General features: G+C 39.3%; 1 protein-coding gene across 1 annotated transcript; it reads left to right on the top strand.

Annotated features, from left to right (window-relative positions):
• The first annotated feature begins 855 nt into the window (after positions 1–855).
• LOC146693342 (phosphatidylinositol transfer protein alpha isoform-like) lies at positions 856–11,847 on the top strand. The gene is made up of 12 exons (XM_085479156.1): positions 856–1,024; positions 3,373–3,403; positions 6,211–6,356; positions 6,712–6,803; positions 7,005–7,012; positions 7,124–7,198; positions 8,162–8,245; positions 9,861–9,938; positions 10,055–10,165; positions 10,276–10,398; positions 10,936–10,987; positions 11,080–11,847. Exons 1-11 carry the CDS (start codon positions 1,008–1,010, stop codon positions 10,981–10,983), a joined length of 813 nt encoding a protein of 270 aa, XP_085335282.1. The 5' UTR covers positions 856–1,007; the 3' UTR covers positions 10,984–10,987; positions 11,080–11,847.
• Positions 11,848–11,919: the final 72 nt, after the last annotated feature.

Genomic DNA, 11,919 nt, shown 5'->3' on the forward strand with positions numbered 1-11,919 from the left:
CAGTTATGCACCATCTATTTGATATTAACACATGCGGACACATCTGTTAAGTTCACAGAAATCAGTGTGCCATGCATAGACAGTAAAGATGAGCTTTAAAGTGTGTGAAAACGTCCGTTTTGTGGTTTCTGCTTCCCACCAGAGCTATTAAACTGATACCTACCCCATTATTTTACAAATTATTATTTGACTGGTTTTGATACTGGAACAGAAGCATTGACAGTAGCAGAATAGTTACAACAACAGACATTCAACCTATAAGCGTGCACCGCTGCAAAGTGCGTAAGAAAGTAAACGTGTTAGATGTTGACAGTTTTGTCACATTCACTAATCTAATCTCTGTTTACATAATGCTCAGTGACCTTGTGGTTCCTTGGAGAGCTCTGTGTTCAGTATAGTGTGGAGCATCCACTGGAAATTGAAAGGCGCCTCAATGGAAATTTTCATTTCTGTTCTTTGCCTTCAGGAGTTGAGCATTTTTAACATTAAACTGAAACACTTGTTAAAAATGAACCAGTCATACAGACATGAATAAGCTGCTGTTTTGCTATGATGTTATATTATACTGCAGTCTCTGTTTTTGTTGTGTTTGATTTTTGTGTTTTAATGTGTGTTTAATGTGTGTTTTAAAGGCCCCAACTAGGGTCATTGCAGATTAGCTCAGGCTATAAACGATGCGGTGTGTTGGCTGCGAGAATAAACTAAATAAATGACACTGTGAGAAGATATTTAAAGGAAAGTGATAACAAGAAAAGGCAACTTAAACGTTCACTTAAAGACTGGTCGAAGGTTTCACGACTGCACGTGAACGTCACACGGAGGCACCTGAGCTAAAGGTGTGTGCCGCCTCCTTCCTTCCCGCCGCGCCCCTTCGCTCACACACAGGAAGGAAAGCCGGAGTTTCCCGGAGTGAACCCCAGCGGCAGGCAGTGAATGAAGTGCTCCTGTCACAGTTAGAGAAGAAGTTTTCTATCTCGTATGCAGCATTTTGTACGGACACGACCGACATGCTGATTAAAGAGTTGTGAGTATCTGAACTTTGTCGCCTTCCACCCGACAAAGGAGCGAGCCGGGACGCGTTTGTGTTGAAATATGGACCATTACAGCAGGATGAATGTATTTGTTTGCTCTTTGAAGTCAGCTGAGCTTTTAGCAGTTTAAAGTGTTACTGAGTCGTTAGCAGGATGACAGAAATAAAGGACCACTCAGGAAATGATTTAGTCACAGGGTGTAAAGTTTCGGCAGAACTCCGGACACCGTCAAACTTTAGGTTAGGCGCTGTCAGCAGAGGTAAATCCACTGCTGACATCACACTTCAGATTAGTAGGAAGCAGTACCGCGAGAAAACTCGAAAAGTTTAACTTTCTTTGACTTAGAGTTTATTACAGTATGTAATATAAACCGAAGTGTAACATTTCAACGAGATGTTGTAAATGTAAAATATAGTAATTCATACTTGCTTAGCCTCGAACTTGTCAGGAAAACCATAAGAATTGGGGAGGAGTTTGAGAACGTTTAACAAGATCAGGAGCTCATAATGCCAGTTTATCACATGTGCCTCAAATGGGAAGAATCAGCTGCCGGGTGCTTTTACCGCGATAGTGTCATGTGCCAATCATGGCTGGCTGACACCTCTGACATGGCTGTCATTTGACCACAGTGCAAAGTACAATAAGAGGCTCAGGCGTTAAAGAGGATTGCCCAGTGCTGCTTTTTCTTTCAGTTTATGGTCACAGAAACGTAACCTCATGTTCTGTCACCTTCATGCCTGCAAATACTCAGGCTAAAGCAGGTGGGGATTGTGTTATGACATAGGAGAGGAGGCTACGCACGCAGAGCACATGCGCACACACGTAGAGTTTCCTCTAAAAGCGTCTGCATTGTTTGTTTGGGTTCTGCAGCGGTCTTGATTAAAGCTTCATAATTTCCGCTTCCTCATTTCTAGGTTCCTGTGGTTGCAGAGAACTGACTGCCGTGTTACTTCCTAGTGATAATGATTCATTCCTATAAATCATGATGTTGTTGTGCAGGGTCTGAACAAGCTGGAGCCTCTGGAAGAGGGAGCATTGTATGTGATATTTGCTATCTTTATGGCTGCGCCTCCAGGTTCTGGGTACTCTGGAAATTATATCAGTTCCGTAGCTCCCAGTTAAAGGAACGTGCCACAAGTATTCCAGTAAGCCGCTCCTAAAGGTGTAGAAATAGCCAACACCACCCAAAAAAAACCAACAAAAAAAACCAAATTGGTGGACAAAGACTGTATAGAAAAGATGGGTGTAGCCAACATGATGACATCAGAGGTGTGGCACTTGAAGAATCTAACACTGATTCTATAGGAGAGTTCACCAAATATTGTGGTAGAAGGTAACTTCTATGAATTTATTTATTAAAACCTCTATTTTAGGGCAAACTCAGCAAATGTAAAATTATTATTTTTTGTTTATTTTATTTTCACTTACTGAATACGGGACAGAGCAAATGTAAATTAAAAAATAATTACAATAATTAAATATTGTCCTGGTTGCTGTTGAATTAAAGTAATTTAGATAATAATACAACAAAAACGAAAATGCATCCAACAAGATAAATGCACATAATTTGTATTGATTATTAAAATGTTTAACTGACAGCCTGTTTGTGGATACATGCTATCGTTAACAAGTAGCTCATCACTAAAGCCTCTAATGCTGGCCACTTGCTGACAGTGGCTGCAGGCAAAGCAAGAACAATTGGTATAGAAACCAAAGGGGACGTCCCAATGGTAATTTCCATCTTTTATATCCAGTCTCTGGAATCTGTGCAAAATGCAGACACCAATATTCACTAATTAGTGCAGTACCAGACTATTAAAAATACTGAAGCAAACCAGAGTAATAGTATTTATCAGGTCATTATGTGCTCCAAAAAGCATCAGAAACACGGTCAAGAGGTCCAGTCCGTTCTCAGAAGATATCCTGACCACAAACGCACTGAGGCGAGGCCTGGGTGCAGTGACCTGCCAGAGCTGCTGTTGTTGGCGGATCTGCCAAAGTGACACTAATTCCCATCTTAACCAAATTCAAGTGGTAAAGTGTTATGAAGAGCAGATGAGCATTGAGGCTAAAGCTGCTTCTTCTAGCAGTTGGTAAATGCGCTGATTTCATCTCTGCAACTTTACACGGAAGTTTGTGGAATCTGCATTTATTAGAGGAACTTTTGGTCCTCTTCCTGCCTCAATATTCAGCCGTGGATGTTGCCACCTAGTCTGGAAGCAGTTTTTGATCAGTTCATCAATAAGCTGGCATCATGTGAATGGGCAGCTGGTGTTAGATGTAAAATGATTTGCAGATTTGGGCAGAGGTTTCTGACTGCGATGTGTTCTTTCTCTTACAGCCGAGTTGTTCTGCCTGTTTCAGTGGAGGAGGTAAGGACTTACTCATTTACTTTAATACCATCAGTGATGGACACTGTAACCATCGGCATCTTCCACTTGCTGGCTCCTTATACCCTTGTCATTGATTCACACAGTTAGTGCATTATTTCTTTCTTTTTGAAATGGCTATTTTAAGCAACATTTGACAGCTCTGTGAAACTGTTTTATGCCCTTCACCGATTCACTACTGTCTCTTTTCTCTAGTGACGGTTGTCATTGCTGTGACAGTACCTAGTCTTCATTTTTCCCAGATAAAGTACTTTTACAAATTTCAAGCCTGTTGATCAGCTAATTTTATTTAATAATGCATGGACTTTATTAAATCTAAGCGGTTTCACTAGCATATTGTGCTCTTGTAGTTGGTCTGTACTACATGCCAGGTCCAGGATTCATTAAGCTGTGTTTAATTTGCCTTAGCAGCAGATGGCCCCAAACCTTCAAGAGAGCAGCTTCTGTAACTTTAGACATTTACCTTACAGATTTTCACGTTATGAAACCTTTATTTCCCTGGCTCATTCTACCTCTTAATCCTCACGTTCCATACAACAGTTTTTCTTTTGCTTTACAGAGAGCAGAAGCCAGTATTTCACTAAGCAACATAATCACAGCTATGCAACCGGCTTGCTCGGTGATCCGATTCAGTGTGAAAGTTTGCAGGTTTAATCCTCAATTGCCTTGGTTGAGGTGTGACTGTGTGTGACTGTATGGGGAGGGGGCTGCTCTATTTTGTGTAGTTCATTTATTTGTGCAGTCAATGTGAGACAGCTGTAGTGTTTAGAAGTAATGTTGGGTGGGTTACAGGTTAGAAACTACAGTTGTGCAGTGGGAATACTAATTAATATTTCCTCTTTTTTGTTGTCTATGTTTAATATAAACATAAACGGTAATTAATTATATTGAGTTGAAATGCTGGCAGGTGTAGTTTGACAATTTGTGATTGGTAATCTCTATTTCCTTTTTTTTTTTTTTTTTTTTTTTTTTTTTAAAAAGCTGAAAGACCAGTGGCGTGTCGTTTCACTCCACAGTGCAAGGTGTGATTGTAACATTCAGGGATATAAAACAAAAACCCAATCTCCTCCACTGTGTCTACTCCGAGTCTCAGGGAAGCAGATTTGCAAGTTGTGAGGGGTGTGAGTGAAGACTGTTGGTGTGGCAACACAACAGAACAGCTCTGCACTGATGTGCTGAACCTGGAGTAGGACTTGTGTTTGGTCTCATAGCCACAGACCCGTTCAGTTTGCTGATATTTTTTGATGCAATCCTGAATCGCTTTGAGCAATAGCGACATACTTGTGATGAGGATGCTTAATGTGGCCCTAAAAAGAAAATGGAAACTCTGGAATATACTTTCAGAAAGACTGAAAAATACGTTTACAATCAGATTCTTATAAAACATGAAATTGCTTATTCAATTCTTTTTTTCATTTGAATTTCTAATCCTATTACAAAACTTAAATGTCAAAGCACAGCATAGCAAATTCTGAAGGTGTGGTATGTTAAGGTGTTTCAACGAGCAACCATTTGAGTCATTCTAACAGTTGTCCTCTTAAATGAATGCCGAGTAAGACTTTAATCCAGTTATTCCTGCTCTCATTAAACCAGTAAACCGTTCAGTCACATTCTGCATCTTGTTTTTGTTTGGAGATCGTATGATGCAAGCTGGCAGGTTCACTTTTTCCCCTGACTAACAGTTTGAGCTCTTTGCCCAAACATGTTTTCCAGTAGTGATTGTTGTCTGCACCTACACATGGTTCCTGCCCCCTGACTGCTTCTGAAAGACTGTAAGACATCAGCGGCAATGACGAGGCACACTGGTTACACATGGCAAACCACATTCCTGAGTTTCTATTCACGGCATCAAAACTGAGCATCCACAGCAAGAAAAATGGGTCACCAACTTCTTTGGTTTAAGGAGTGGAGGGCAGGGCTAGATTGTACTTGTCCAGCTAAACTACAGGAGGCAGTACACGTGGCAACTTTAACCGAAATCCACAAAGAGTAAGAAGAGCCAATCATAAAAAAATAGCAGTCATTTGTTTGTCTGGTTCCTCTGGAACCAGGTTTTACAGCTCTGGGTGACGTGTGTGTACGGTGTGTGGCTGACACCACCAGTGAAGTGAGTCACACACTTTTGCCTGACTCAGGAAACGTTAGGGGAGGGAAGATGCGGGGAAGAACAAGTCATGGAAATGCTTTACACTGCTGAAGTCTGTGTGTAGGGACATATTGGAAAATGGTTAACTCGGGCTCATTTTACATAAATGGTTAACTCAGGTCATGACAGGCTTTTTAAAGAGAGGTTTTTTAACCTGCCTTTTAAATGCTCTCCTGTCTGTTTTTCTTTTGACGCATTGAACTAAAAATCATAAACCTTGCCTGGATTTACGTTTGGCTGATCTCCCATATAACATCGTTTCATTCACCACTGGAATGTTTGGGTCTCTCAGCAGAGAGACCCTTACACTGTATCTCCTACAGTGTCTCAGCTTGATTTTCATCTTTGGAAAGTGAGTTACAGGGAAGCAGACAGTGTAGGTGGTGAGTGAAGATGTGTTTATATAGCCAAAAGCTTCTGAATGTGCCAGCGCTGGCACACTAGCACAAAGCACAGTTTATCCTGTCTGATGGATGTTCTCCCTCAGAACCTCAGGCAATGCTCGTCACCATCACTCTTGACATGACGTGCTGTCTGCACACTTGGAAACTCTTGGTCAATAGAGACAGATTTTATCACAAATGATGATCTTTCACATAGTTAATTGTAGTTTCAATCCTCCTTTCTACTTTTGTCCTTCCAGTACCAAGTGGGTCAGCTCTACACAGTAGCAGAGGCCAGTAAGAATGAGACGGGTGGAGGGGACGGTGTGGAGGTGCTGAAGAACGAGCCCTATGAAAAAGATGGAGAGAAGGGACAGTACACCCACAAGATCTACCACCTGCAGACGTAAGCAGCGCAGCTCAGCTTCAAACACGCTGTAGTATATTGAAAGCGGTTGAAATACTACACAAAAAGTTGTAAAAACACTGATTATTCTTACTATTTCCCCTAATTGCAAATGAAATCATTTTGCAGAGAGCACTGGAAAAACTTGGCCCTGTGGAGACCACAACTTTGACCTCACCTGCTTTTTGCTCAGCTTAACAGAGATGAGAATGATTCCCATCTCTGTTGCTCTGTAATAAAAATGTTTTTCCAGAAAGCAGAGTGGGATGTAAAGAAACTGCTTGATGATAATCTGTGTCTTATTATATTACAGTTTTATGTGGCTACATTAACATTTGCCTGTTTCTCTCTGCAGTAAAGTGTCAGGTTTCATCGCTAAAATTGCTCCAAAAGGTTCTCTGACTGTTCACGAGAAGGCCTGGAATGCATATCCATACTGTCGAACCAGTGAGTCCTAATATACACACACACACACACACTCACTGATGGTCATGCTTACAATGTCTCACCTCACATGTGTGAGGCGAGACACCAGAAATGCGTTTGTGTGAAATTACACAAAAAACTGAAGTTTAAAATCTGACTTATCTGAAATCTTTCCCTCTCTGCATTATCTTCCCAACTTGGTCCACTTTGTTTCTGCTGCAGTCCTCACAGTATGTATTATTTTCTTTTGATGGTTCGGATAAAAGTTCAATTTAAACTTCACAGGAACTGCATTGCCCTTAGTGTTAGTTAACCTGATCGTGTCTCACTCATTCTTACAGAATGAATACATGAAAGACAATTTCATGATCAAGATCGAGACGTGGCACAAGCCTGATATGGGGGATCAGGAGAATGTAAGTGCACACAGTACTTGACCACTTAGTTTGACTTGATCTACCATATGTTTTCAAAATGACATTGGATCTTGATAAATGAGGTATTCAAGTTCAAAATATTGCAATGCACATTGTGAAATTCCTGGATTTAAAATCGCACCAGAAGTCAAAGTTAATAATTGAAATCGTAGGAGGACCCAATCTGTGTGACTGTAAGGACTTCTGAGCATGCTCCCGGTGTGTCAGCAGATGGTGTCCAAGGACATCTGCACACAGATGTGGAGCAGGGCAGCATATCTTAAATTGAAAGTATACACTGCTCAAAGACTTGATCATCTCATTATAACACTGCTGTGGTGCAACAGAACGTGACAAGAAGGCACAACCTTTGGCGTGTTATGCATCTGTCCAACACCTCAAAATATAGCCACGCACCACCAGGAGCTCACTGATGCCCTGATGCAGCTATTATGTTGCAGCAGCAACAACTACCGTTTACTAGTATGCAAGGGTCAAAGTAAACACAAGGTTTTGTGCATATGCATGTGTAACTTTATCTTGATTGTGTCATACCTGCATATTGATTACTCATCAATCTTCATATTTATGGAAAAGACAGCTAAAGCACTGCTGCAGTTTTATATCTTTGAATTAAGGGGCAGCAGTTATGTTTGTCATTAACCAATAGGTCATTATTATGCAGCTTTTCATTTTAAGTCTGACCTGTTCCCTGTCAGGCAACCAACCAAATATGAAGATAGATAGATAGATAGATAGATAGATAGATAGATAGATAGATAGATAGATAGATAGATAGATATATATATATATATATATATATATATATATATATATATATATATATATATATATATATATATATATATATATATATATATATATATATATATATATATATATATATATATATATATATATATATATAGATAGATATTTTTATTTTTTTTTCCTTGTCTGCAGGTGCATGGACTAGATCCAGACACATGGAAGGATGTTGAAGTTGTTTACATTGACATTGCTGACAAAAGACAAATAGATTCAAAGGTATGTGATTTGAAAAAAACAAACAAACCGTCTTTAGGTGTGATCATTTTATTTATTTTGAACCTGTGATGGTTGAGTTAGCACACCTGTTTACTTAAACATTGAGTACATCAGTTTACTGTTTGTTACGCTTTATATGAGAGATGCTGAACTTGATTTGTGCTGAAGGTCACTTGTAAAAAATGGGTCAGCCATTTGTCTTACTCCTGCACTTGCAAGTACATTTTAATGTCTTCATTGAAGGGGGAAAAAGTCAGTAAATAAATCGAAATAATATATCCTGGGAGTCATATTTTAGTCACTCTTAGGTTTGTATATTGTTTATATGTCTTAAAGGTAAAGAATAAACATTTGTGCTGTTGTTCCATACACATAAAACCAGAACTCCCAGCATAGGACATTTGATGTTAGTTAATTTGTTAGTTTTTCATCACATTTTAAGTAAGATTTGACAAAAGTGGTATTTAAGATCATTTCTGGGGTGTTTTATCAATTATCTAGATTATTTCATTAAAAAATAAATTTTTAGTAATGTGGTATTATTTGCGCTAAAAGAGAGACTGTTTAAGAAAACCAAAAAACCCCCCCAAAAAACCCAACTCGCTGTGAAACATGAACAGGTGATTGTCTACATTTTAAAACTCTCCTAATAGTGGTCTCCAAAATGTAAGAAATGCATAAAGGAAAAAAATGTACAAATAAAATGGTCTAAATTACTCACCTTATCCACATCTGCCCACGATCACCAAACGTGCTGCATCCACACTGCTCCGCGTCATCTGCAACTTCACCTACTCAGCTCTGCGGCCAGGGCTGAAACCTGTGTGGCTGCTGTGCTCTTTTCTCTTCATTCTTTTGGATGAATTCTCTACACTCTGGACTGTCAGCTCAGTTTAGCTACAGGTCCCCCGCTGCTAAGAACAGCCAACAACCAGCACAGTTGTCCACATGTTCAGTTACACTCACCACCCCGCCAGTCATTACTAATCTTTTTTCTAGCTACAGTCCTCTATATATTTATTTATCAATCAGCTCTAGCTAGCTCTGGCTCATGCGATATTAGCCTTCATGTCAGAATGTGTGTAAACAATAGTGTTGCTTAAAAAAAACCCTGGTGTTTTGCAGTAACACATTCAATTCATTTCTTTGGGGTCAAAATGATGTCGGTGGTTCTAGAATAGAATAGAATAATCCTTTAATTGTCCAACAAGGGGACATTTGGTTGTAACAGCAGCAAGAAACACAATAACAACAAAGAAAAAGATAAAAGGACTCGGTCAGGTTGGAGTTGCTGATACTGGCCGGAAGCTACAAGTGTTGTGTGTGTGTGTGTGTGTGTGTGTGTGTGTGTGGTTTTTTTTTTTTTTTTTTGTTTTGTTTTGTTTTGTTTTTTCTTGTCCTTTTGATCCCACATACTCCAAAATGCAGTATTTAACAAATGAGCTAATGTTTAAGGAAAGTCAGGAAATATGAGATGATGGGCGGTTTAATTTAAGAGTTACTGGATTTTATAATGGCAAGTGTTGAAATGACCCCCTTGGTTCTAGTGTTAATATTATAAATGATGAATGTGGCCTGTTACAAGCTACATTGTATTGCTTGTATTCATTTTTAGGATTACAAAGAAGATGAGGATCCAGCCAAGGTTAGGTCGGAGAAGACGGGCAGAGGGCCTCTGGGACCTGACTGGAAGGTACGCTCCCTCCTTCTCTTCACTGTGGCTCACTTCATTAAAGCTCTGAATTGACTGTGTTTACAGGTCTGGAGACTTTGTGTATTTATGTTGTGTGTACCTCTGTGTGTTTTCAGAAGGAGCTACCAAACAAAAGTGACTGTCCACACATGTGTGCCTACAAGCTAGTCACTGTTAACTTTAAGTGGTTTGGACTGCAGAACAAAGTAGAAAACTTCATTCAGAAGGTATGAAATAAAAAGTGCAGAATAAATATAACCTAATGCACATATTTCTGCACAAAAAACAATAAATTCCAGTGTGTCCTGACTGTCTTTCACACGTCCCCTCTGTTCAGCAAGAGAAGCGTTTGTTCACCAAATTCCACAGACAGGTGTTCTGCTGGTTAGACAAATGGATTGATCTGACGATGGATGACATACGACGTATGGAGGAGGAAACGCAGAAGGAGCTTGATGAGGTGACTGAGGACTGTATATTAGACCTGCTGGAGGGTGGAGCAGTATTTCTTTGTTGCCCTTCACATTTATTGAGATCTCTTATGTAGAAAAAAAGGCAGTTTTAATATCTGAATTTTAGTTCATGAAAACAGAGCTCACTGTGGTGTGTTACAGCAGCATGTTTGTGTTGTCTTTGTCAGTAAAATCAATGATCTGATGAAATTAACAGTTCAACTGCTCATGTTATCAATTCTTGGTGACTCGTAACAGTGAGTTGCAATATGCAGTGAAGAATTTAAAGTTTGATCTCACTGCTCCAATGTGCTGCAATGGTGCTGCTCCCTTTGTTTCTGCTTGAAAACAGTTGTTATAAAAGCAGAAACGGCCCCAAACACTGTTTATGTGTTTGCCTGTAATAAGATCAAAGTATTTTGGGTCAATGTGAAGAAGGATCTTTCTAAAACAAGAACTGGGAGCTGAGCAGTATTTCACATCACTTTCTTTAGTGCACTAATCTGGTTTTCTACCCTTCTAAATAACGTGTCTCCATGTCACAGATGAGGGTCAAAGATCCAGTTAAAGGCAGTACGGCTGCTGAAGACTAGCTCAGTGAGTATTTAACTGGTGCTCTGAAGAATTTTCAATCTGAACATAAATGTTCAATCACTCTTCAATTGTGTTTGTTCTCTTCTCCTCTTCAGCTCATTTTGATACTGGAAGACTTGACTCCACTCCCTGACTGGCGCCGCTGAAACTGGACTGCTATAAACAAGAAAAGCATTTACGTCCCAATAAAAATCTTGTCTTAATAAGATCTCATTGTTGTGAAGCTGTTGTGTATATTTATGTATTATGCTGAAATACAAGTACAGCAGCTTTTAGTGCTTTTAAAGAAGTGGGTTGCAGGTTGAGGGAGAATTCTTATTTATGCTTTTGGTCGTTATATCTTAAACCACTGGGGGGGGGACAGTGCAGGTTATCTCTGAAACAACATTCCACATTACTGTAATTTTTTTTTTCTCTCCCCCTTCTCCTCGTCTCAGTGACTTATTGTTTACGGACCTGCAACTGCAAAATCTCCAGTGTTAATAAGATTTTATATTTTTCTTATCTATAAATTGTCTTGTTGTGTCTTAACTATAAGTGGACATAAATGCTTTCAAAATCTCCAAATTTCTTGATTTCATAAAGGGCTCAGACTGGATAATCCTCCACCTTCCTCTGCCTCAAATTATTTCTTGTAATCAGATAGATATTTGGGGGGGCGTTGTATTTCATTGGGTTGATGATTTGTTGATATGTGTTGAAGATGTGTTGCTGATAATGTGCAAGAAGACCCTGAACTCTAAGCAGATTTCAAAATAATTGACACTACAGCCACTTCTGTCTTGATGATTGTTCAGATGTCTAAGTCTTCCATGTACTGAATGAAATGAAATAACCTGGATATAAATATGAGTTATAACATTGTTCATTGCATTTGTACATATGTATTTGTATCTCTGCTGTAAGTGTCTCAGTGATCTTTTAACCCTTCAGCA

This window comes from Copadichromis virginalis, linkage group LG14, assembly GCF_057382275.1.
Source record: "Copadichromis virginalis isolate Kocher_CV1m ecotype Utaka linkage group LG14, C_Virginalis_male_GT1.1, whole genome shotgun sequence".
NCBI classification, from domain to species: domain Eukaryota; kingdom Metazoa; phylum Chordata; class Actinopteri; order Cichliformes; family Cichlidae; genus Copadichromis; species Copadichromis virginalis.